The sequence below is a fragment of the Poecilia formosa genome, unplaced genomic scaffold, assembly GCF_000485575.1.
Source record: "Poecilia formosa unplaced genomic scaffold, Poecilia_formosa-5.1.2 Scaffold185, whole genome shotgun sequence".
Taxonomy (NCBI): Eukaryota; Metazoa; Chordata; class Actinopteri; order Cyprinodontiformes; family Poeciliidae; genus Poecilia; species Poecilia formosa.
In genome coordinates, this window is record NW_006800124.1 from 424,011 (window position 1) to 445,072 (window position 21,062).

General features: G+C 39.0%; 4 protein-coding genes across 6 annotated transcripts; 2 read left to right on the plus strand and 2 right to left on the minus strand.

Moving 5' to 3' along the window:
• The first annotated feature begins 813 nt into the window (after positions 1-813).
• Positions 814-4,255, plus strand: rpl27a (ribosomal protein L27a). Its single transcript, XM_016678544.1, has 6 exons — positions 814-847; positions 1,397-1,479; positions 2,081-2,144; positions 2,235-2,310; positions 2,923-3,097; positions 4,081-4,255. Exons 1-6 carry the CDS (start codon positions 814-816, stop codon positions 4,207-4,209), a joined length of 561 nt encoding a protein of 186 aa, XP_016534030.1. The 3' UTR covers positions 4,210-4,255.
• Positions 4,256-5,084: 829 nt separating this feature from the next.
• Positions 5,085-8,898, plus strand: akip1 (A kinase (PRKA) interacting protein 1). Of its 2 annotated transcripts, none has more exons than XM_007565996.2 (5): positions 5,085-5,190; positions 6,856-7,016; positions 7,144-7,218; positions 8,200-8,319; positions 8,438-8,898. In XM_007565996.2, the coding sequence occupies exons 2-5, from the start codon at positions 6,867-6,869 to the stop codon at positions 8,597-8,599; spliced, it is 507 nt and encodes a 168-aa protein (XP_007566058.1). In that variant the 5' UTR covers positions 5,085-5,190; positions 6,856-6,866; the 3' UTR covers positions 8,600-8,898. The 2 variants fall into 2 exon arrangements, with proteins under 2 accessions (XP_007566058.1, XP_007566057.1); XM_007565995.1 differs by lacking the exon at positions 5,085-5,190 and adding an exon at positions 5,197-5,345.
• Positions 8,899-9,995: 1,097 nt separating this feature from the next.
• Positions 9,996-15,208, minus strand: cunh11orf16 (chromosome unknown C11orf16 homolog). Its single transcript, XM_007566024.2, has 8 exons — positions 15,102-15,208; positions 14,801-15,004; positions 13,049-13,411; positions 12,840-12,949; positions 12,590-12,743; positions 11,999-12,206; positions 11,296-11,754; positions 9,996-10,346 (listed from the first exon to the last, which is right to left on the minus strand). The coding sequence occupies exons 2-8, from the start codon at positions 14,996-14,998 to the stop codon at positions 10,129-10,131; spliced, it is 1,710 nt and encodes a 569-aa protein (XP_007566086.1). The 5' UTR covers positions 14,999-15,004; positions 15,102-15,208; the 3' UTR covers positions 9,996-10,128.
• Positions 15,209-15,592: 384 nt separating this feature from the next.
• On the minus strand, positions 15,593-19,432 carry LOC103147604 (nuclear receptor-interacting protein 3). Of its 2 annotated transcripts, XM_016678566.1 has the most exons (7): positions 19,177-19,432; positions 18,646-18,819; positions 17,952-18,034; positions 17,736-17,875; positions 17,601-17,653; positions 17,235-17,323; positions 15,593-16,866 (listed from the first exon to the last, which is right to left on the minus strand). In XM_016678566.1, the coding sequence occupies exons 1-7, from the start codon at positions 19,342-19,344 to the stop codon at positions 16,851-16,853; spliced, it is 723 nt and encodes a 240-aa protein (XP_016534052.1). In that variant the 5' UTR covers positions 19,345-19,432; the 3' UTR covers positions 15,593-16,850. The 2 variants fall into 2 exon arrangements, with proteins under 2 accessions (XP_016534052.1, XP_016534053.1); XM_016678567.1 differs by lacking the exon at positions 15,593-16,866 and having other exon boundaries at positions 17,256-17,323; positions 17,740-17,875.
• Between the last annotated feature and the right edge of the window lie 1,630 nt (positions 19,433-21,062).

Below are 21,062 nucleotides of genomic sequence, written 5' to 3' on the forward strand. Positions count from 1 at the left end.
TTTATAGTTGGATTTTTAAACTTCTTAATGTTCCAGAGTGCTGCAGTTCAGAAGGTGAAAAGAAGAAAACTTCATAGACTAACTTCAGGTGGGTAGGATTTCTGTCAGAGGAAGAGTTGTCAAAGAGCGAGAGCTTCACAAAGATCTGGAAACAGTAAGGATTTCTTTTTTTTCCACAAAAGAAAAACAGGAAATGTGCTAAACTGCCTCTATTCACGCTCACTGCACAACACTCCACTGATGAAGAAAAAGAGTTTTGAAGCCTGCTTACAGTTTCCTGCAGAAGATTTGAACATGCCCATCAAAAACTGGGAGAGCTATACTCTCTGGATGTCTTTACACACAACATGTTTGGAGGAGGAACAGGGATGGATTTAAATGACTTACAAAATTTCTTTTAACTCACATTTGATGCGTACAGCTTTATTGAAACAAGTCAAGGCAGCAAAGTTACTTGATAAAATGGCACATAATACTGCTCCTTCTAAAAATTTCTGTTAGCATGTTCAATGCTTGTTCACCATGTCATTACAGTTTTTTAAACATAACTTTATTTGTAGAGTAATTTCTTTTCTGTGACATCATATGTTGAGTACACATTTTAACTACTGTATGTAGCAAAAATCAAAATGACATCATTTCCACTTTGTTTTGTGGTGTAAAATACTCCTCAGGCAGCCTTCAGCAACACCAGTGTGAGATTGAAATTAAGAATTCCTCCCATATGATTAGAAGGAAACAATTTTTTTTAAATCAAAATATTCCTTCCTGTGTCTGGTGATCTCACTTAGCAGTTTATGTTGCCCAGGAATGATGTACCATCTGTTTCAGACAGACACAGCCTCATGTATGGCAATCCAGCCTTTTTTCTTCTTTTTTTTCGCAAAGCATCTCACCTACACACTGACATAGCTGAGACATAGCTTCTGTTTGAGACACCTCACATTTTGTACTTTAAAAAAAATTGTTTTTATGATAATAAATTGGTTTATTTATGCTAAAAAACGTTATATTTTCTGCTCATTGAATATTTCCTCCTACCGTTTTTTACAACTAACTTTCATAAAATGTCTGTTTCTACAAATTCCCACAGAATGCAATAAAATAAAATATCACATTTGATGTGACTTTGTTTAAAATGGTTCATCTTACCACTCTGATGATGCTGAATTCCTCCTATGAGGCAAGCAGCTGCAGCTGATGTGGCAGTCTGCCGCTGAAAAACCATTTGAGGGTGATAATCTCATCTCCCTGTGCGTTTTTTTAACCAATGAGAAGTTACACTCTGTAAAGGTGTAACGCAAACTTTGAATAACGGACCTTTTTTATGTAAATCAGCTCCAACTCTGAGTGTGTGTTCCGCTATGTAACGTTAGGTGTCGCTGTGGCTATTAAGCCCGAGTTTGTCAAGAAAGCAAGTCTCGCACAAAACCGCGTTGTTTCCAAATCGCGTTCCTCTTTCAGCTAACCTCCAAGATGGTAGGTGCTACCATGTAGTCCCTGTGTACTGAAATGCAGCTAAATCTGTTCCCATCCTCGTTTATACTTCCAAAATATAGAAAAATTACATTCTCGTTATATACATTCATCTATAATTGACCATCCTTTTGTGTTATTTGTACACTTTATTAAGATTATCTGGCTTTCTGAGCGTTTTATACTGTGCTAACCGGGTTTCCTAGGGCCACGGCTCTTGTTTAGTTACTTTTCCGGCACTAATTAACATTATATCCATAATGACTACACGAACATTTGTTCTTCAAATCATAATGTGGATGCCGTATGAAATTTATTTTCGCTGTTGGGTGTTGTAGTAGCATAACTAGCCACCGGCTAGTGGTTTTAGCTGTTAGCTTTCAAGCTCATAGACAGCATGCAGTGTATTTGTACACTTCAGCGAGTTTAGTGGTTGGAACGTAAATTTGTGGCTCCAGATTAGTTAAATAAATGCATTGGAACTGTTAAAGTCGGATTTCATCAGAAGAAAATGTATCATCTTCATCGATTTCGATCATGACAATTGCTAAGCTAAATCAGTTCACAATTTCAAGCATAAGCCAACTTTTTTTTTTTCTTACAGCCTACCAAGAAGTCCAAAACCAGGAAGCTCCGAGGACATGTGAGCCACGGACATGGTCGCGTTGGTGAGCATATTCTGTGGTTTTAATGCAGAATGTTAAGAGTTAACAGGTATTGTAGAGTTGTCCCTAACAGCAGCTGGTTTCTGTCCACAGGGAAGCACAGGAAGCATCCTGGAGGTCGTGGTAATGCTGGTGGTATGCATCACCACAGAATCAACTTTGACAAATAGTGAGTAGTAAAAAAACAAACAAAAACACTTTTCTTGTTTGGCTCGTTCGTGGGTTCGGGTATGATGGAACTTTTATTTTTACCAGACTTGAAACAAATCTTATTTTTTCTTTTTGAACCTTGATGCACGAAGGTGACATTAACTTGCTCTTTCCCAATATGTCTGGTATCCAAACGTTTGTGTTTACAGTCTTAACAGCCGTGTTTCTATCAAGGTTTTTTTGTAATGCATATTTTAAAGTTTGAAAAGTTTGATGCAAGCGGCAAAAATCTAAATAACTTCCTTAAGATCGCATAAAATACGTTTTTCACGCTTGCTTGACGTGGTTCATGCGCTAATGGTTTGAAACACATTAGCAGAATAAGTTCTGACGTAGTAAATGTGCCCTTCCATTGTTAGATGTTAGATGTGTGCCTGACCAGAGCAACAAAACTCTGACGAGTTAAAGTCCAAGCCTCCAGCTTGGAGGGACAGGCACTCCTTTTGGGACAAAAAAAAAAAAAAGTAACCAGTTACCGTCTCCTCTGCTGTATGAAAACGCTCCGTCTGCTTACAGGCTCCTCTGGTTTTCATAGATTTGTTCTGAACCAGTGCTGCTTTGTCTTCCTCAGCCACCCGGGCTACTTTGGGAAGGTGGGCATGAGACATTACCACCTGAAGAGGAACACGTCCTACTGCCCCACCATCAACCTGGACAAGCTGTGGACGCTGGTGAGCGAGCAGACCCGGGTCAACTACGGCAAGAAGCCCGAGGGCCCCGCGCCCGTCATCGACGCCGTGCGCGCTGTAAGCTCCTCGTCGATTCATTCACTTAAATCTGCACTTTATGGGATCCACAGGCAGAACTTTGGTCTGTGTTTGGGCGTAAAAGCAGAAGTTTGTTTGTGGTAGTTGTGGTTTGTTTTGATCTTTGGATTTGGTGGAAATGTAGCTTCAGCAGGATTTCTGTTTCAAATTTATTGGAAAGGGATTAAAAGCTTAAAATCAAAGATGCATCTTAAGATTGAATAGAATTTTGGGGCACTTTGAAATGAGGTTTTTTTTTTGTTTGTTTTTTTGTCTTGGGGCTGAAAGAGAAATATTCTCTTCGGTCCTAAATTTGGAAGTTGTCCCACAGAACCTAATGCAGAAAGGCGTTAAATTTGATTTAACTTCTGGTTTAAGCAAAGTCAAACATTATATTTACCTGAAATGGGTAAACAAATTCAGTGAGAATATGTTTACATATTAATATTTGCGATTAAGAAACTTAAATTTGAAACTGTTGTACTGGCAGGAGAAAATGAGTTGGATTGGCTCTGTACATACAATAAAGTGAAAAGCCGTTACCATAGCAGTGCTAACTTGTGCCCCAGATGTTTAACAGGTTAGATGTACATTTTATTAATATTTTAAAAAATGAAACTTTGTAAGCTTCTAGATAATCTTCCTTCTGTTTGCATTTCCTCTATTCTCCATCTTTAATAGTTTTTCTTGTTTACTTGTAAAGATTAACTTAGAGGTTGAAAATGGTTACTAAAGCAAGTGGTATCTGATTGTAATGATTGTTAAATTGAATTAATATAGCAAACATATAATATTATGTGTATGGTATTGTATGTTTTTCCTCATCCGTCACCATATAAATGTTGGTTCGGTTTCATGTGTTCTGTTTATTCTTCCAGCCATTTGTAATTGATCCTGTGATATAATCAGCTATGGAATATTTGATGCTTTTTGCTACGTCTTCATAAATAATTTGGTCTCATTGTTGTCGTTTTTCTGTGCAGGGTTACTACAAAGTTCTGGGCAAAGGCAAGCTGCCCAAGCAGCCCGTGATCGTCAAAGCCAAGTTCTTCAGCCGCAAGGCCGAGGAGAAGATCAAGGAAGTGGGAGGAGCCTGTGTGCTGATGGCATAACATTTCTTTCTACTTGTTTTTGGCAGAATAAACTGTGTAAATGGAACGTGTTGTCTCATTACTGTTGACAGTAGAAAGATCAAGAGTGAACTTAAACGTTTATAACAAATGGCCTACAAGTTTTAACTGTCAAAGCCTCTAAAACTGAAAAACTGACTGTTCTCCTGTAAAATGTCCCTTTATACATGCTGACAGCTTTTAATTGGATGAACTACAGGGGAAGTCTGTTCACTTTTCAGTTTCATTTCAATGAAAAATAAAAAGGTGGAATAAATCGACTGATTGGTTTTCCAGAATAAATTAGAGAAATGTCGGATCTAGAAATTTAAAAAGTCATTAATAACTTGAGCATTGACAATTTCAGTTATAAATTTGTGTAAATCACTGCATTTGTAAAGCTACACAGATGTTTAGGCGGAACAGGAACAGCAAAAAGCTACACTTACACATTTCTGGCTGAGGATTGCTGGATATGAATACACTTTATGCTCATTGGCTTCTAAAATGGAAGATAGAAATAGGTTCATTCTGAATATTTGCATTCTAATAAATGAAAACTGGTTTTCCCTGTTTCTAAACTTTTTAAATCCTAGTTGAACAAGAATGGAAAACAGATGCAGAAATAAATCTAGGAAGGAAAAAAAATATACAAAAATCTAAGAAAGGAAAAAAGTAGGTTAGAAAAAAATATGTGATTAGAAAGAGGATGCTCTTTATTAATTTTAAGGATTCATTCAGTCGAGTTTGCAAACTTGTTAATGAAAAATTTTGCATAAATAAGTTAAACTTATGTTAAAAAATACAACTTTCAGAGTTATAATAGAGATAATACCACTGAGCCTTTTAAACATTTAATTTATTATTCTAAGCAAAGAAGCGCGGTGACGTTTCATCTGTGTGCTTCCTGAAAGGGGCGGGGTTTAACGAGCAGGATTTCCTGTCATTTCATTTGAAAAGAAAGTGACAGTTGTCAAGGAAAATGTGAGTACCTCTGATAAGCGTCGGTTCTCCAAAGTTCTGGTTCAGTTAAAATAAACCAGGTTCCGTGCCGGCCGAACCAGCAAGGCGCCGACGATGTAAACTAGACCTGCTGCAGATTAGTGGCGTGGTGACGGGAGAGTTGTTGTGACGACACGGTAGGAAACCGCGGCGCGTGCAGGCGAACATATGTGTTTTTATTAACAGTGTTTTTATTTTGAGTTTCTGAACCTTTAATGCTGTAAAGCTACTAGTTAAGGCCTTAGTTTAATCTATTGAAAGAGTTAGCTTGTCACCTGCGCACCTAAATAACGATTTAATGTGAATTAAGTCGTCGTTTTTTGATCCTCATCCACCTACATGCAAAAACATCTGATTAAAGCATACCCAAAATTAATCCTAAAATGCTCTTGAACCACTTAGAGTGCATGCAAATGTTTGAGGTCTTTGTAAAGGGAACAATTAAAACTTTTAGGCTGAGCAGTCCAATTTATTGAGCCTAAAGCCATGAGCTGGTCTTGCCAGTGTTTCCCAGAAAGCTTTCTGTGTGAGATGCCTGAGTCCAGTCAACTTGCATTCACCACAGCAACGTCCACAAAGTGATGAAATAATGTCTTGTACCACTTTCTTGTTTTGTGGAGCACTTGGTAGTACCCACTCAGCGCATCTGATACATCCTCTCCTCCCACGCAACTGAAAAATTAAAACGGAAAAGAAAAAAAACCTAAGGAACAAATCAAATTACAGCCAAACATGATGCATACAGACTGTAGTCCTTTACAGCTGGGGGAACCTGAACTTCTTTCCTTGTCCATTTTGCATCTCTATCTTTGACATTCCTGCCAGCTGTGTCCCCTCATGTGCCATGTTCAAAGTAGAACACAGACGGACATCCCTGGTGTGTCTCCACTGCACAAAATAGGCAGAGTCCTTCTGGATCCCTTTTCTGTTTGTTTTTGATTGTGCCATATGCCCAGATTCTCTTTTCAAGGAGGTCAGTGAAGAGGTCAGTGAAGAGCTGTCTACATACAGCTTGTATCCAGTCCCTAAGATTTGTGCATTCAAAAGCTTATGTCCTGTGTCATGAGTTAAGCCTTTATGTCTCCTTTGGGGTCAGTTTTTCCTTCATAAATGACGTAATCCCAGGTGTAATCATTACTGGAATCAGCTAAAACATAAGGTCTGAAAATGAGGACTTTTCTTTTTTTTTAATCTTGAGGATTTTCTGAAAGGAGCTAATGAAAATGTGGATTTAAAATTAGAATGATTCTTCAGACCAATAAAATAAAGTTTTACAAACAGGAAAGTAGGCTTACTGAAACAGATGTAAGTCTGCACTCATAAAGACATAAAAACTTAAAATTTGTAAAGAACACACCAGATTGGAAGACATTTAAACATCCAATATAAAATTCAAAAACCAAAAATGATAAAACAGGGGAAAAAAACCCTCAAAACCCAAACTATAAATAAACCGTATTATGAAGTTTCCATAAACATCTATCCATGATGAATTGATTAATTGCTCATTGCAGCTGGTTTACTCGTCGCGACATGTATTCTAATTTAACGAATGACAGACTGGAACGGTCAGACATCATTACGAAAGACCTTCAGCGTTAATTTTCAGCCAATTTGTCAGACAACATGTGACCTATGACCTTTCAGGTAACGCGTTGATGGCAAGCCAGGCCTGGCTGGAGTTTTCCCTGCGTCGCTCGAGCAGGCTTGGCTTGGAGGTGCTGGAGCGAGCGTCCAGGCGCGACGTTGACTGGACCAGCATCAGAGCATCCCAGACCTCCGCAACGTCCGACCAAGGCGCTACTGAGGTGGGAACGCGTTCTTATCGGGTTCCCACTTCTATACCTGCTGTCGGTTTGTGTTCTGTCCATCCACTGTGCGCCTCATCACATCGTGTTAAACAAATACGCTTTCGTTTCATTCTGCACCTTTCAGAATACCCAGTCGGAACTTCGTGATGCCTTTGCAAATATCAAATCGTTCATGGCACAGACGAGCCACCACTGCCAGGTCAGAGAGGATCTCTTAACTTTTGTTGTGCGTACACTGCAGTGCAATTAATGCAAGTGTTCCTCATGACGTCATGCTACAACCACATTTTATTTGGATCATACAGATGTACAGCACCAGTTGTCTTAGTAATCGATTAATCGATTATTCTTAGACCGGTCACATTAAGTCAGTTAATTGCACGATTCCTTTTCAAAGGACCGTTTTGTTTAGAGAGATTTCATAATTCATTTTATTTGTTGTTTTGTTTGTTTTATTTTGGATATTTAAAAAGTCTTCTGTTGGATTGTTAAATGTTCAGATGGATTTAAAGTTTATTCATCTTTGATCATGTGTTCTTGAATTATTATGCCATTACTATTATATTACTTGAAAATTATCTCAACTCAACAATATTGTAGTTTTTTTTTCCCAATAAATAATTGATTAATTTATTGTCCAGCAAAATTTGTTACTGTGACAGGCCCAATTATTCTGACGATTAATCGTTTATTCGGATAAGGAAAATTGTCACATTCTGCAGGGTTTTCATGAAACTACTTAAGCCTTTTCTATACAAGAGAAACACGCTAAAAGATTAAAATTAACAATTCAGCTCCTTTAAAAAAATCTATTGCTTAAAATTCCTGTAGTGAATTTGAAGCGGGTGAATATAAAAACAAAATGTCAGTTGAGGAGTTTTGGGTAAAACATGTTGACAAAGTTGTTTTTAATTTTATATTTGAAACGTATAAATATTAAATCCACGCCCCCAGGCTCTAAATTAGCTGACGATCATTTCAACGGTGGATTCATCACGATTATTCGGATTAGTCGCTTTAGCTGAGTACACCTGTTTTCAGCTAACAAACAAGCTAAATTTTCTGGTCCTAACATCAAAAGATGTGGAAAAAGTTCAAGGGGTATGAATTATTTTTGAAAGATGCTGTTGAGACTAAAGAACAAAAAAAGACGGCGATTTATTTTCTTTGTTTTTTCTAGAAGTTTTATGACTCTGGCAGCTGCAGGGAGCACAGCGCCGTTGAGAGGGAGCACATATCCAAGTTCCACACGCGGCCAAGACCTGGGCAGTCGACATCTACACAGCCCAGGAGAAAACCTGTGAGAACCAGTAACGATCAGAACATGTCTGTTTTAATGCAACCAAGAGTTTTAGCTTCAAGCTAAAGCATTAGCTACGTTCTATAGCTAATGCTAAAGTGTTTTATGTATTCCGTAGAGTTTCCCGCAGAAGCCCGTCTTGGCTAGGGATGAAGACTTTTACATCGAGGTGTCACCTGGAATGTACTCCGTCTCTGCCAGTGTCCCAGATTCACAGCCACAGACTCACCTGGTCAGCATTCAACCTGGAGAGAGCGTCGTCCTCACCTTTAACTTCTGACATCTTGGCCGAGCTGACCTGGCCATCCTGAGCTTCAATAACAGAATTGACCAATGCTAAGGCTACGTGTGTGTATGTGTGTGTGCGTGTCCTTCTTGCCTTTTTTTAAAGTCTTATGCTTTGCTTTCAAAATGGATTGCTTTTTTTAAATCATGGAGAAAAGCCATATTATTGGACATTTTATACTTGATTAGCAGAATTTTACCCAACATTATGTAAATATTTGTGGATTTTATAACCTGCGATGCTACTGCGCTTTATATATTTTTTTTTACAATAAAATATATATTTTTTCACAATTTTCTGTGTTTTACCAAGATAACAATCATCCAGCTCATTCTACATTCAGTGATGTTTCTTGTAAAGGCTTAAAATCTGGGTCTTTTTTGGCCATAAAGAAACATTTTGAGCCTGATGAAATATTTCGATTTCACCTGATGTTTTTGAGTATTATCCTCATTTTTCCAATCAAGACCCCTGTTTTATAATTAAAATGGGCTAGAACATTTTAACAATGTAGAAACATATCATGCATGACTCTAAACGGTAGTGATGCACTAATCCGATATCAATATATGCATCAGTCCCAATATTGGAAAAAAATAAATTCTAGCTCAGGTCATGGTGATGATGTGCCCCATCAATAAGGGCAGATCTATTCAGTCTATTTCTATGCCTAGGGTTCTGAGAGGCATCATGCTTTATTATTTAATTTATATTATATTTAGAATTCCTAATGTCATTTTCTGAACCATTTGAAAGGTTTGTCCTTTTATATTTTACATGTTTGACCAAGCTTGTGAAGCTATTGGTGTATTTAAGCGTGCTGTACTGACACAGAGTTACAAATACATTTGTAATCCAGGAGATTTTTGTCCGTGTTAAAAAAAATAAATGTTTTAAGTCAGTTCAGTACCTTTTCTGTATCGGATCGGTATCGACCATTACTAAAACGCAGATATCGGTATCTGAAGTGGAAAGCAGTGGATCGATGCAGCCCTACCAAAGGGAGATGATCACATACTTCCTCACATATCAATAATTGTTTTCCACCAGTCTTCCATCCAGACTTACAATACAGAAAAGCTCAGTTTTTATTTCATTTGACTAAAGCACAAAGCCTCTGTTGCTAGCATGACTCCCAAACAACCAGATGGCAAGTTGGAATCGTCTAAATTAATGAGCAGCTGTCTTTTTTTAAAATCCCTGAATTATAATTAGTAAAAATGAAGCGAAATCTCTAATCTTTACTATTTTGAACAACAGCTAATAGAAATGGGCCTCTGGGTCACATCATATTTATGTTTATAAGGAAACAGTATTTTTTAACCAATAAAGTTAAGCTAGTCAATTTTAAAGAGTAAATATAATTTTAAATTACTTCACTTTGCAATTAACTGGCGAAACAAATTTTATTCTGAACCAATTAACATCTCTTTTTCCTCCATCTGAATCCGTTAATCAGTGTGAGATTATGCTGCTGCAATAAAAGAGTAAACTTAATATCTTTTCACACATTTATACCATTATCACGTAGGGATCAGAGCGGCTTCGCCAGCAGAGAAGGACTGGCGCTGTGCAGGTGGTCGAGGCTTGAAGCTGGCCGTTCCGAAAACATCTCTGATGTTCATGTTTTTTGCGTTGACATCAGGAAGCGACTGAAACAGGGAGCTGTGGTTTGGTGAGCTGCTGATCTGTGGGACAGGGAGGCTGGAGGGTTGTGACATCGTCCTGTTCACTTCACTCCCTGGGAATAAAGATACATGGAACATTTAATATGTAGCTTTCCACAACTCTTAATTTTATTTTGTGTACATGTGTAATCTCAAATACTACATGCAGTTGAAAGTAGAGGTTTACAAAAGACCCCCTTCTTTCACAACTTGAAGTTATATCAGATCAAATTAGGATTACCAAAATTATTTCTATTTGCTAAATCCCACAATAATGACAGAAAAAATGTCAGAGATTTTTTATTTTTATTAATGTATTCAAAATGTGAAATTTACATACAGAATAATTACTCTCTTAAGAACAATGAGGGGAAGCCCAGATGATAATGGAAACTTCTGATAGGTTGACTGTCACATTGAGTTGATTGGAGGAATCCCTGGAACTCACTACTTTCTGGTTTGACATGAAAAGAAATCAGCCAAGAGTCAGGAAGAGAATTGTGGCTCCACCAGTCTGGTTCATCCGTGGGATCGATTTCCAGATGCTTGAAGGCGCCTCGTTCAAACAATTATACAGAAGTACAGACATGATGACAACGTCATCCATCATACCGCTCAGGGAGGAGACGGGCTCTGTTCCACAGAGACGGACGCCTTTTGGTCCCAAATGTGGAAAAAGGCACCAAGACAAAAGTCAAGGACTTTCTGAAGACCAATGCCTTTGGTAGCAAAGGCATCGCTACCAAAATACTCAGGAAATGTATTCAAACCCTATTTGTGAAAACATTAATAAATCTTAATTTACATACTCTTTCTCTCGTTGTGGAATTTAGCAAACAGAAAAAATCTTGGTCACTCTGACTGGCCTAAAACAAGAGAAGCATAGACTTATTTAACTTCAGTGCAAGTAAACTTCTAGCTTCAATTGTAGCTGTTAGTGATGAGCTAATACTAATGAAGCAGCTTTTATTCAGATGGATTGGTGGGGCCATATTTCAGCAGCAAACAGTGTCTGTTTCTGACCTGGTTGTTTGTGTTGTGGTTCTGGCCCAGTTCTCCTCCAGTACCTCCAAGGAGGACGTCGTCGATTGCTCCAAAGCTTTGCTCCGGGGGAGTCTGAAGTGTTTTCCTGTATGGTTGGCGATGTCGGTGGTGGGGACGGTGTCTCAGAGTGTCCATTCCTGACAAATTCATCCCTGTTAAAGTGACACGGCTCTTCCAGGCCGGACCTACAGCTGGTGGGAACCACGCATGGCAGCTGGGTGTGTGTGGACTGGCAGCAGTGTGTGTAAGGCCTCCGGAGAGGACATGGAGACTTGCTGCAGACCCGGCTGCAGCATCGTCCAAAAACTGGGGCTGGAATCTGGAGCTGCCTCACAAGTCTGAAATAATGATATAGTGAAACTGGCAAAACCAGGCTGTCAGGAACCAGAGACACAGAGCTGTTCCACATCAGCACCTGGAGGTCGGCCACGACATCGGCTGCAGGAAAAAAAAACAAAGCAAAATGATGTCCTAGGATGATCACAATGCTTCTTCACCACATTTTCATTTCACAGTTATTGTTTTTCCTTTTTCCTAACCTGTTCCTATGTGAAAAATGTAATTTTTGGACATTATTACTGCTAGATGTGCAATTAGTTGAGTAGAAACTGTCTGAAAGAAGAAGCAATCCATCGAGAAGAACAAATACGAAACTAAAAGTGTGTATGATGTTTTAAGGTACCTCTGTGAGGTGCGACTGCCACCACTCGACCCGGACCGTATCTCCTCAGATCTGATTCCCATGGCGACAGGACAAAATCCCCAGGTACCAGCCGGTGGTTATGACCTCTGCTGTCCACGACCAGGTCGAGTGAGCAAACCAGTTCACGCTGGGAGGAGGCAGCACTGCCTCCACGGTCAAACTCAACTACCCAAAGTCCCTTGCAGTCCTGAGTTTGCATGTGGGAAGAAAATTTCAATCAAAATATAATCCCAGTAGACTGGAGACTTCTATAACAGACTAATATACTCAGACATGAGCACGCTGTGTATATTAGCTGAACATATACACAGCTGAACAATTTTCCACTTTATAGTTGTTCTGAAGGCTTATTCGGCCCATTGTTGATAGAAAACAGGAGGAGTAAATTTCCACCAAAAATAAACAAAAAAATTTTTAATTCCAGAAATTTTCTAGAAAACACTTTGAAATTTCATTGCTGCAAAAGTCGAAAATGTTCGACTTTTGAAATTCAGAAAATATTGAAAAGTAATTATTTTTCTTTACTTGTATTATTATTGCCTTATTATTCAAATACTAGCATGAGTCCACCTGAACTTCCTGGATCACAGAGCCTGGGTAGAAAAGGCCGTCCGCCTGTCTCCTGGCCAACACCCTGTGGCCTGGGAAGAACTCCGACCCGGCCACCGCTGGACCACACAGCACACAGGAGCCTGATGAAAACTCACCAACACTTGGCCTGCACCTACAAGAAGATGGAAACAACAACAACAACAACAACAAAACACAATCAAGTGTTTGCAGATGCACTTTCTTAAAACTGTAACCCATGCAAACCAACCTCAGTGCTGGTGAAGTTGGCTGGTATTTAATGGTGGAGGCGCTATGAGAGCATTTGGTTTGTGATGCTGGAGTCGAAGGCTGGCTGTCAACGATGTGAATAGGAATCACCTGCCAGAATTCACAGAAGCAGTTATAGTGGTGTAATCATTCCAGAAGAGGACTTCTTTATTCATTTGCGCTTTGTACCGACAAAAAAAACTTCCCCACCTTCTCTAAATTGCCCTCCAAATCAAACATGATCAGGTAGCAGCTCCCTCTGGTGGCCTGGCTCAGACACAGCAGGTAGTCTCTGGCTGACCTCTCCAACCCACTGCTGGGTCCTTGAAGGTAAAAAACATTTATGGGCCTGCAGGTCTCCAGGGCTGACAGGAATCTGAGTAAGAGCCCCGGCTGCTCCAGGAGGTCAGTGCAGAGCAGGTGAACGGCGTGGCACGCCGGGTCAGAGAGAGCCGCTTTCAAGGCAGCTAGTAGGTGTCTGCCGAGGCTGCAGCTGACGGAGTGAACCCAAGGAAAAGCTGTGAAAACGGTGTTAGGAAGACAGGGAAGCATGTGCAAGGACCAGCAATGCACCTGGAAAGGATAAAAACAGAGGAATGAACTTATGTAATAAATATAACAAGCGGAAATCAAAGGATATCTCGGGGATCCTTGTGGTAATGCAACATACAACCTCCAATGGTTTTAGCGTATTTCACACAGGTGTGTCACCAGATTATACTAAATACTGACATACGCTGTATAAAATGACACATAACCTTTTATTACTGACAATAAATCAAACTAAACTTTTTATGTTTCTGGTCAGTTGTAGCTTGCCTTCCTATGCAGTTCCGCTCATTCTCATCTTACTTCAGTGCTCCTTCTGGGCTTTCTCGCATTGAGTTTGATTCCTCCAGTAGAATCTAATCCTGGCCAATTGGCAAACACAAGAAGTGGTGAAAGATGACGTTGATTTTCTGCTCTGTTTTAGAATTATAACCTGCCTGTAGTTTTAGCAGAGTGTATTTCGGCTCGGCACGTCTTTCTTTGCAGCAGAGGATGGTTGTTTACACCGCAGGCAATTTCTGGTAATCTTCAAAGCATCAAACTGGTGCATTACATATGCCAAACATTAGCGATTGGGCAAAATTTAAAACTCTTAAGAGTCAACGCAATTGATAACCAACATGTTTCATATTTACTAAATACCAGATTGGGCGAATTTTTCTTTCTTTATTTCTTTAAGTCAGAAGTTTACATACATTTCCTTAATGTTTGGTAGAACTGCCTTACAGTATGACTGGGTCACAGGTTCAGGGTCTCCTTCTACAAGCTTTCCACAATAGTTTGTTGGAACAAACAGGAGTAACTCAGTTAGGCTTGCAGATCGCCTTACTCACACCTTTTTCAACTCTGCCCAAAGACTTTCTATGGCACCAAGATAAGGGTTTTGTGATGGTCACACCAAAATATTGACTTTGTTCTCCTTAAGTCAGTTCGTAATTAATTTGGCATTATGCTTAGAGTTAATGTTCATTTGGAAGACCCATATTTGTCGAAATATTCCCAGCTTTTGTCTTCAATTTTTGCTTCAATATTTATATATAAAGTACTTTTCTCATGATCCCATATTGTGAAGTTCACCAGTCCCTCCTTCAGCAAAACTTCACATGGTGTTTACATGTCGTATACCCTTCACACTCTTTCCTTCAAATGTAACAGTGTTCACCATGACACACTTCAGTTTTAGTTTCATCCAAATATGGGTCATGTCACAAATACTATGCCCTTCATTGGGAAGTACATTTACAAATTGCAATCTTTCTTTTTCATGTTACTTTTAGAATAATGGAACAATGTTTAACCTTCTGACATGGAAGTGTACGGCACTATTGCACAGATGTATCCACTCAGAACATCAAAACACATAATCTAACAGCATCATTCCATGTTTTTTCTAGATTTTCAGGGTATCCTCACCGTGTTTGAGAATCCGACCATGTTAAACAAAGAGTCTCCCAGAGAAGCTTTAGCCAGCAGAGTCTGGATTAGCAGGCGTTTCACTGATCCCAGGACAGCTCTTGCCCTCTCAGAGACGTCCAGAACGTAAATGACGTTGCATCCCGGGTTGCCAGTAAGCACCTGGACCAGATCGGCCTCTAACTTGATTTTGTCCATGTCAATCTATCAAGTTGAAATGGAACAAAACTTGTTAAATCTGAAAAAAACAAAACAAAAAAAACAATAAAAAAACCCCAAATAAGACTACCCTAGAAAGTACTTTGCCCAAGCTTGTGTTGTTTCCAATCAGACTGCAGGTTCATCTCTCTGTTGACGCTGGTTTCCTTGGAGAACTTCCCAGTATTGGCTGTTCACTCGTCAGTCAGCAGACAGACAGGGGTGTTACCAAACTACACTGCCATGTTAAGTTCACCATGGTAACCAATCCAACATGCAGTGGAGTAACCCATGCTGGAGCTTTTGCACCTCTGTAAAGTTTCAGCATTACTCCTTAGAAGTGTAACATTTACAGACTGATGTTTTCAAGAGTATTTCTGTTAATTATGGTGATTTTATGCTTTCAGTCAATAAAGGCTCAACATTTAAGATTAAAGTATTACAAAAAACCAATGAAAAGTATTTTTAATATGTAAAAATTGGCTTAATTAAAGGTATTTTTATCCATTTTTATATGACAAACAAGCCTCACTGGAACACATATTCTAAATTATTATAAAACATTCCTTTAAAAAGAATTCACACAAAAACATAGAAAATCTGGTATAGATTTATTTTTATTTGATCCTTACTGTACTTTGGCTGCAGCCATGTGTTACAGCATACCTTTTGTAAAGATTAGTAGGTAGTGAACACAATACAAATACAACCTAGACTAAAAAAATACTTTACCACATTATAAAATATAAAAGATTTACAGTCGTGATCAAAAGTCTTCAGATTGACAGAAATCCCTCATTTCCCCACAAACATTTCTATTTCTGCTTATAAAGTGTGTTGATTCTTCATTCCTTTGAAGACCGATCAGGTGAGAGTAAGTAAATTTCTGTTTCATGTCCTCGAAAGGTTAAATAGTTTGTGCTTGAAACTGAAGTCACACTGCTTGTTTGTGCTTGTTTGTGCATAGAATCTCGATCAATAATATTAATTCTGATTTCATTTTTTTCAATACTTTTAAGAAGCCCAGTGTTTTTCTTACAAATCATAAAATGCTTATTGGTGAACCAAAGTTCACTTAATGTTTGACTTAATGTCAAAACATTAAGTAGAAACCCAACCCATCTCGCAACAATAAAGCTGCAGACGTTGAGAAAAAGAATATGTCCGTCAGTCACAATGCTTTTAACCACAATTGTCTACCTAATCTGTACACAACACATTGTGCTAAGTAATAAACAATGACTATAGAACATTGGTTTTGACAAAAAAAAGAAGAAAAAAAACACCTATTTATATAACACAAGGTATAAATCACATCTGCATAAGAATTACAAAAACAACATCACTACACCTTCTTGTATCTGCCAGCATTGAACATACAGTAGGGAACAACTTTTACAAGACACACATCAGGCCAACCCAAGGGCCAGAGCTACATAAGATGTGCTTCATGTGTAAACAGTAGTGTCTTTATGAAATTATCTGTCTCTTCTTCACAATAAATAAGCAGCAAAGTGGGAGTGAGTCCTTTATGCCACTTTAAGTTCTCTGTAGTGACACCGGGCTGTTGAAGTTGACTAGAGTGTAGATAGGGCGTATACTTTGACTTAGTTCCAGAAGGTGTTATTAGCATTTATTTTGGTGCTAGTATTTAAGTTTGACAGCAACTTTACTAAATACCCAACTTTACTTTTTCTTGTTTTACTGTTTTCCCAGGAAAAACTCAATAAAAGTTGCCTGTAAAGACAAATTCCAATGCTGATTATGTACTTTTAGCGGACACATTGTTGTCATCAAACTATGTAAGTACTGCTTTTTCATGTGCATGTGTGTCTGTGTTGAGCCAGGAAGATCAGTAATCCAGGACACTGGAAGAAAAGGACAAGTACATAAAATGTAGTTAATATGATTTGCAGCAAATTTGTTTCTCTTGCTTTATTACTACATTTTTATTTACCTATAAATAAAAACAAACTGAACAAACTAAAGTGTATAAACTGAGTTTTGATGAAAACTCAGTTAAAACTTTTTTGTTTTGTCAGTTTAAAAATCTACTTTTCTCTTCTACAAGGAAATACAACTGTATCCAACAACTAGTTGAATCGTGCGCTGTGGATTTTGAGAGCTATTGCAGTCATTCATCTGTTCACAGTAACTATAAAAATGAACAGATTGAGTTCAGAAGTCTGTTAAGAGTCTTGGCAAAAACAACGAACACATAAAATGTCAGTCTGACCTTTCACTTGGTGGCTTTTTAACAAATTCAACTTGCTCCCTTGTGGTCGTCCCAAACACCAACATCTGCTTATCAGTATCAATTACGCACTGCAACACAGATCACAGTACACATAAGAAAATATGTCATAACAATGATTTATGTGCATTAATTCATTGAATTGACTTGTACCATTGAGTGCTACACTCAATGGTACTGCAGGGGTTTTACTGCACCAGCCTTCTTCCATTCCCAGGCTTAGATCATATGGAAAATATGCATACCAAGGGTGCCAACAAATACATAGGATGTTGTATAGGTGTAGGTAAGTCATTATACCAACAGCACTAGAGTGAGGAATATCAATAGCAAGTAATAGTGATTTACCTTGAATGATTTTAAAGTCTTGCTGCCCAGAGATAAGAGTTGCTTGGTGCTCTCTGAAAATATATAGAGTAGACGACAATTTTATGACAAACACTATTATGTTTTAACTTTTCACTAAATTGTTCTTTTCCTCACCCACTATAAAGAATGAAGACATTATTCGAAGTCCTCCAATGTTCAGGCTGAGCTCCCTGATGCGTCCGTCACTGCAAAGTCTACGTTGAAACGGAAACCCACCTGGGTCCATTTTGTTCTCCTCGACAAGCACTTTCAGTCTTCAGAAGGAAGAAAATGTATGCAAGTGTTTTAACTTGTTCCTTGATCACAATGGGTTTTTTGAATTCTACTCACCCTAAGCTATCCACAGTCGATGAAGACATCAGATTCATGCTACAGCCTGTGTCAATCAGCACTGGGACTTCCTTTCCGAAACACTGTAACAACAAGGACAAGAAGGCTAAGGTGAGGAAAATAATAACTACAGCAACAGGAGCAGAAAAAGGTCAACAGTTAATATGTATAATAATGAAAATAGGATTCGTTTATGCTACAATCACAGGCAAAAGGATTCATACCCCTGGAACCTTTCCACATTTTGTCTCGTTACAACTACAAACTTCAAGGTATTTTATTTGGGTTGGGCGATGATCTCCTGTCCATCACAAAGCAACTCAAAAGACTAACAAACGCATACACACACACACACACACACACACACAAATGTATACCTACAGGCCATTTCAAGTTACTGGTTAATCAACCAGTCATGTTTTTTGGACTGTACCAGGAAGCCAGGGTACCCCGAGAGAACCCTCCATTAAGACCCCATGCTGGGATTCAAACTCAGAACCTTTCCAACTGGTCCACTGTGCAGCCCAAGGTCCATCGTGGTTTTCCTTCATTTTCCTTCCACTACGTGTTTGGACACCTTAAATCCCAATAAAATGCCTTCAACATTTTGCTAAGTGACAAAATGTCAGGGAAAAACACTAAAGGAGTGTGAATAGTTGCATTCTTTTAAAGATTCAGTTCAGACTCCACCCACTTTACAGGCCACATAGATCAGGTCTTCTTCGGCCTCTTCCGTGTCGTCGTCGTTTGAAAACCGCCAACAGCTCGGCTGCCGCCCTCTGCTGTTCGGGGTCACCCCCTGTGTGTCGATCCTGCCCTGGGACAGCTTGGCCTCCAGCAGCCTCTTCTGGAGAATGTTGTGCGGCTGCTGCAGCAGAAACAAAACACAGCTCAAATTCAAATAAATCGCAATATCAGAAATGTTAAAAAGTGTCTCTTTAGCTTATTGTTACGTTGAAAAGACTTTAGAGAGTGTTGGTTAAAATAACATGCACCCATATAACTAAAAATATTTTTCCCATGTAGATTAGGCAAAAGCAATCTACATTATTTTTAATACTCTACATTATTTTTGCCATAATAATGTAGATTATTACATTATTATCAGACTGATTACGTAACAACCCCAAATGTATACGAACAACGATAATCAGTCAGTTGTGATAAATATTGCAGTCATTGTAAGGTGCTCCGTATAACCGGAGGCCTATAAAAAGACGCTCACTCCCTGTTTGGATGTCCCGAGTTTCTTCAGCCCATCCAATGGCAGCAGGTCGGCTGAATCTCTGTGCAGGAACTGGATGGCTTGTTTCAACCTCCTCTGCTGCCTCAGCGCCGCAGCATCCAGGACCTCCGAGCTGCTCCGGTTCTCCGCCCGCATCCCGATAAACATGACGGTGGAGGAGGCTGCGCGTGAGCGCCGAGCGCGAGGCAGCACGCAGCTGTGTTTGTGCGCGGCGCGCGAGCTCTTCCTGCCCCTTCTCCTCCCGCCTGCGGCCGAGACGAGGAAACCCCGAGGCACTACGTCGTCTCGTCCAGGAAGAGGGGGGTATGGGGGGGACCTCCATCGTGAGGGCGACAAAGGCGGTGAAGTAAGACAGTGTGAGATTTGATTTCTGATCCGAAACTTCGAAATAAAACGTACAACACCGAATTTTTTCACTTAGTAATTCATGCTGCGTCAAAAACAAATAAACAAACAAACAAACAAAAAACAAACAAACAAACAAACAAAAACCCAGATAGCATTATGTGAACTTTACTTTTTTGAGCTTTACATCATATAATGGTTATTTCCTCATCAAAACATCCTTGAAGTGTTGCTTTGGTTCTTTTTTGCATGTTTGAGAAATCCTTTAATTTCCAATGGCAACCATTCAGCTGTGCAAAACGTCTTGGTGGACCATCAAGGATGAAGCCCCTCCTCAGAGCCGCAGTTTCAGGCTTCCAAACTTCCAAACTTCTGCTTCCCATAGCAACCCTCTCCTTCTAGTCCCCCACTCAGCTCCTTCAGACTAGCCAGCAGTAATTAGCAAACGCCTGGTGGAACTGCGCATCTGCTGAGCTCATTGTAGGAGCTACTTCTCAGTGTAAAGACGTTGCTAAAGAGTTAACAGAGGAGCGCTTTTGTAATATTTCCTACTTTATGAAGTATCACAACTCTTCCTGGAGTAACATTTTCAGGTATTCTAATCAGTGTAAGTTCACCAAATTAAGAACAAAAATGTTTTAACCACAATTCTGGAACAAACTATCTTGAAGTTGCCTTTTATTTCTAACATGCAAAAAAAGCTGTAATTTCTCAGGTCAAACCCTTTTTAGAAGACTAAATCATCATGGGTTTTTTTTAGTGTAGTTTAAAACTCAGAGTCTGCTTTAGTAAGAGTTTTTGTGACATGTTCATAGCAAAGGTTTCTGGTGAATATGTTGTTCTTATTCTACTTGGCTAGTCTGCTGATTTTGACACAGTGGATAACGATATTTTATTAAATAGTTTACAGCTCCAACTGGTTTTCAGTGGTACCTCATTAAAATGGTTCAGGTTTTATCTGTTAGACAGAACTGTCTTTAAGAAGATCTAATTTTGAATCCTCCTCTGCTCTTCTATTTTATGGAGTTCTACAGGGTTCAGTCCTTAGTCCCCTGTTCTTTTCCCTTTATTTGCTTCCTTTGACTTCAATACTTAGAAAACATGGGATCTACTTTCATTGTTATGCTGATGACAGTCAGATATACATCCTGCTAAAAAAAACCAGAAGCCCTTTTTGATTGAGCCACTACAGTTGTGTCTAGAAGACATTAAAGCCTGGATGGCCGTAAGCTTACGGCCATCCAGGCTTTAAAACATCTGTTGTTTTGTCATTGAAATTTAAGAACATTTCAATGACAAAACAACAGACGTGATGGTGTTTTTCATGTAAGCCATCCACTGATATTGCACCCATTGTCACTTAAACCAGATAGTTTCCAGTTGCTATAGTTCCCAAATTTCTCAACAATTTCCCATTGCATTAAAGAAGTGCCTCTTTATCGTTCACTTTTAAAACCCTCTTTAAACTGCATTTTTATGGCTCTTGAAACACCTTGAGACTTTTAGTTTTACTTCTGTTT

Coding starts and splice junctions, on each gene's coding strand:
- cunh11orf16 (XM_007566024.2), bottom strand. CDS start 14,998: ATGGACAAAATCAAGTTAGAGGCCGATCTGGTCCAGGTGCTTACTGGC. Junction 12,950..13,048: donor TGGAGGGCAATTTAGAGAAG/GTGGGGAAGTTT, acceptor GAATTCTGGCAG/GTGATTCCTATTCACATCGT. Junction 12,744..12,839: donor CCAACTTCACCAGCACTGAG/GTTGGTTTGCAT, acceptor ATCTTCTTGTAG/GTGCAGGCCAAGTGTTGGTG.
- rpl27a (XM_016678544.1), top strand. CDS start 814: ATGTACCATCTGTTTCAGACAGACACAGCCTCAT. Junction 2,311..2,922: donor AGAATCAACTTTGACAAATA/GTGAGTAGTAAA, acceptor TGTCTTCCTCAG/CCACCCGGGCTACTTTGGGA. Junction 3,098..4,080: donor TCATCGACGCCGTGCGCGCT/GTAAGCTCCTCG, acceptor TTTTCTGTGCAG/GGTTACTACAAAGTTCTGGG.
- akip1 (XM_007565996.2), top strand. CDS start 6,867: ATGGCAAGCCAGGCCTGGCTGGAGTTTTCCCTGCGTCGCTCGAGCAGG. Junction 7,017..7,143: donor CCGACCAAGGCGCTACTGAG/GTGGGAACGCGT, acceptor TGCACCTTTCAG/AATACCCAGTCGGAACTTCG. Junction 8,320..8,437: donor CACAGCCCAGGAGAAAACCT/GTGAGAACCAGT, acceptor TGTATTCCGTAG/AGTTTCCCGCAGAAGCCCGT.
- LOC103147604 (XM_016678566.1), bottom strand. CDS start 19,344: ATGTTTATCGGGATGCGGGCGGAGAACCGGAGCAGCTCGGAGGTCCTG. Junction 18,035..18,645: donor TGATCTATGTGGCCTGTAAA/GTGGGTGGAGTC, acceptor TTGTTGTTACAG/TGTTTCGGAAAGGAAGTCCC. Junction 17,324..17,600: donor AGACTTTAAAATCATTCAAG/GTAAATCACTAT, acceptor TCTGTGTTGCAG/TGCGTAATTGATACTGATAA.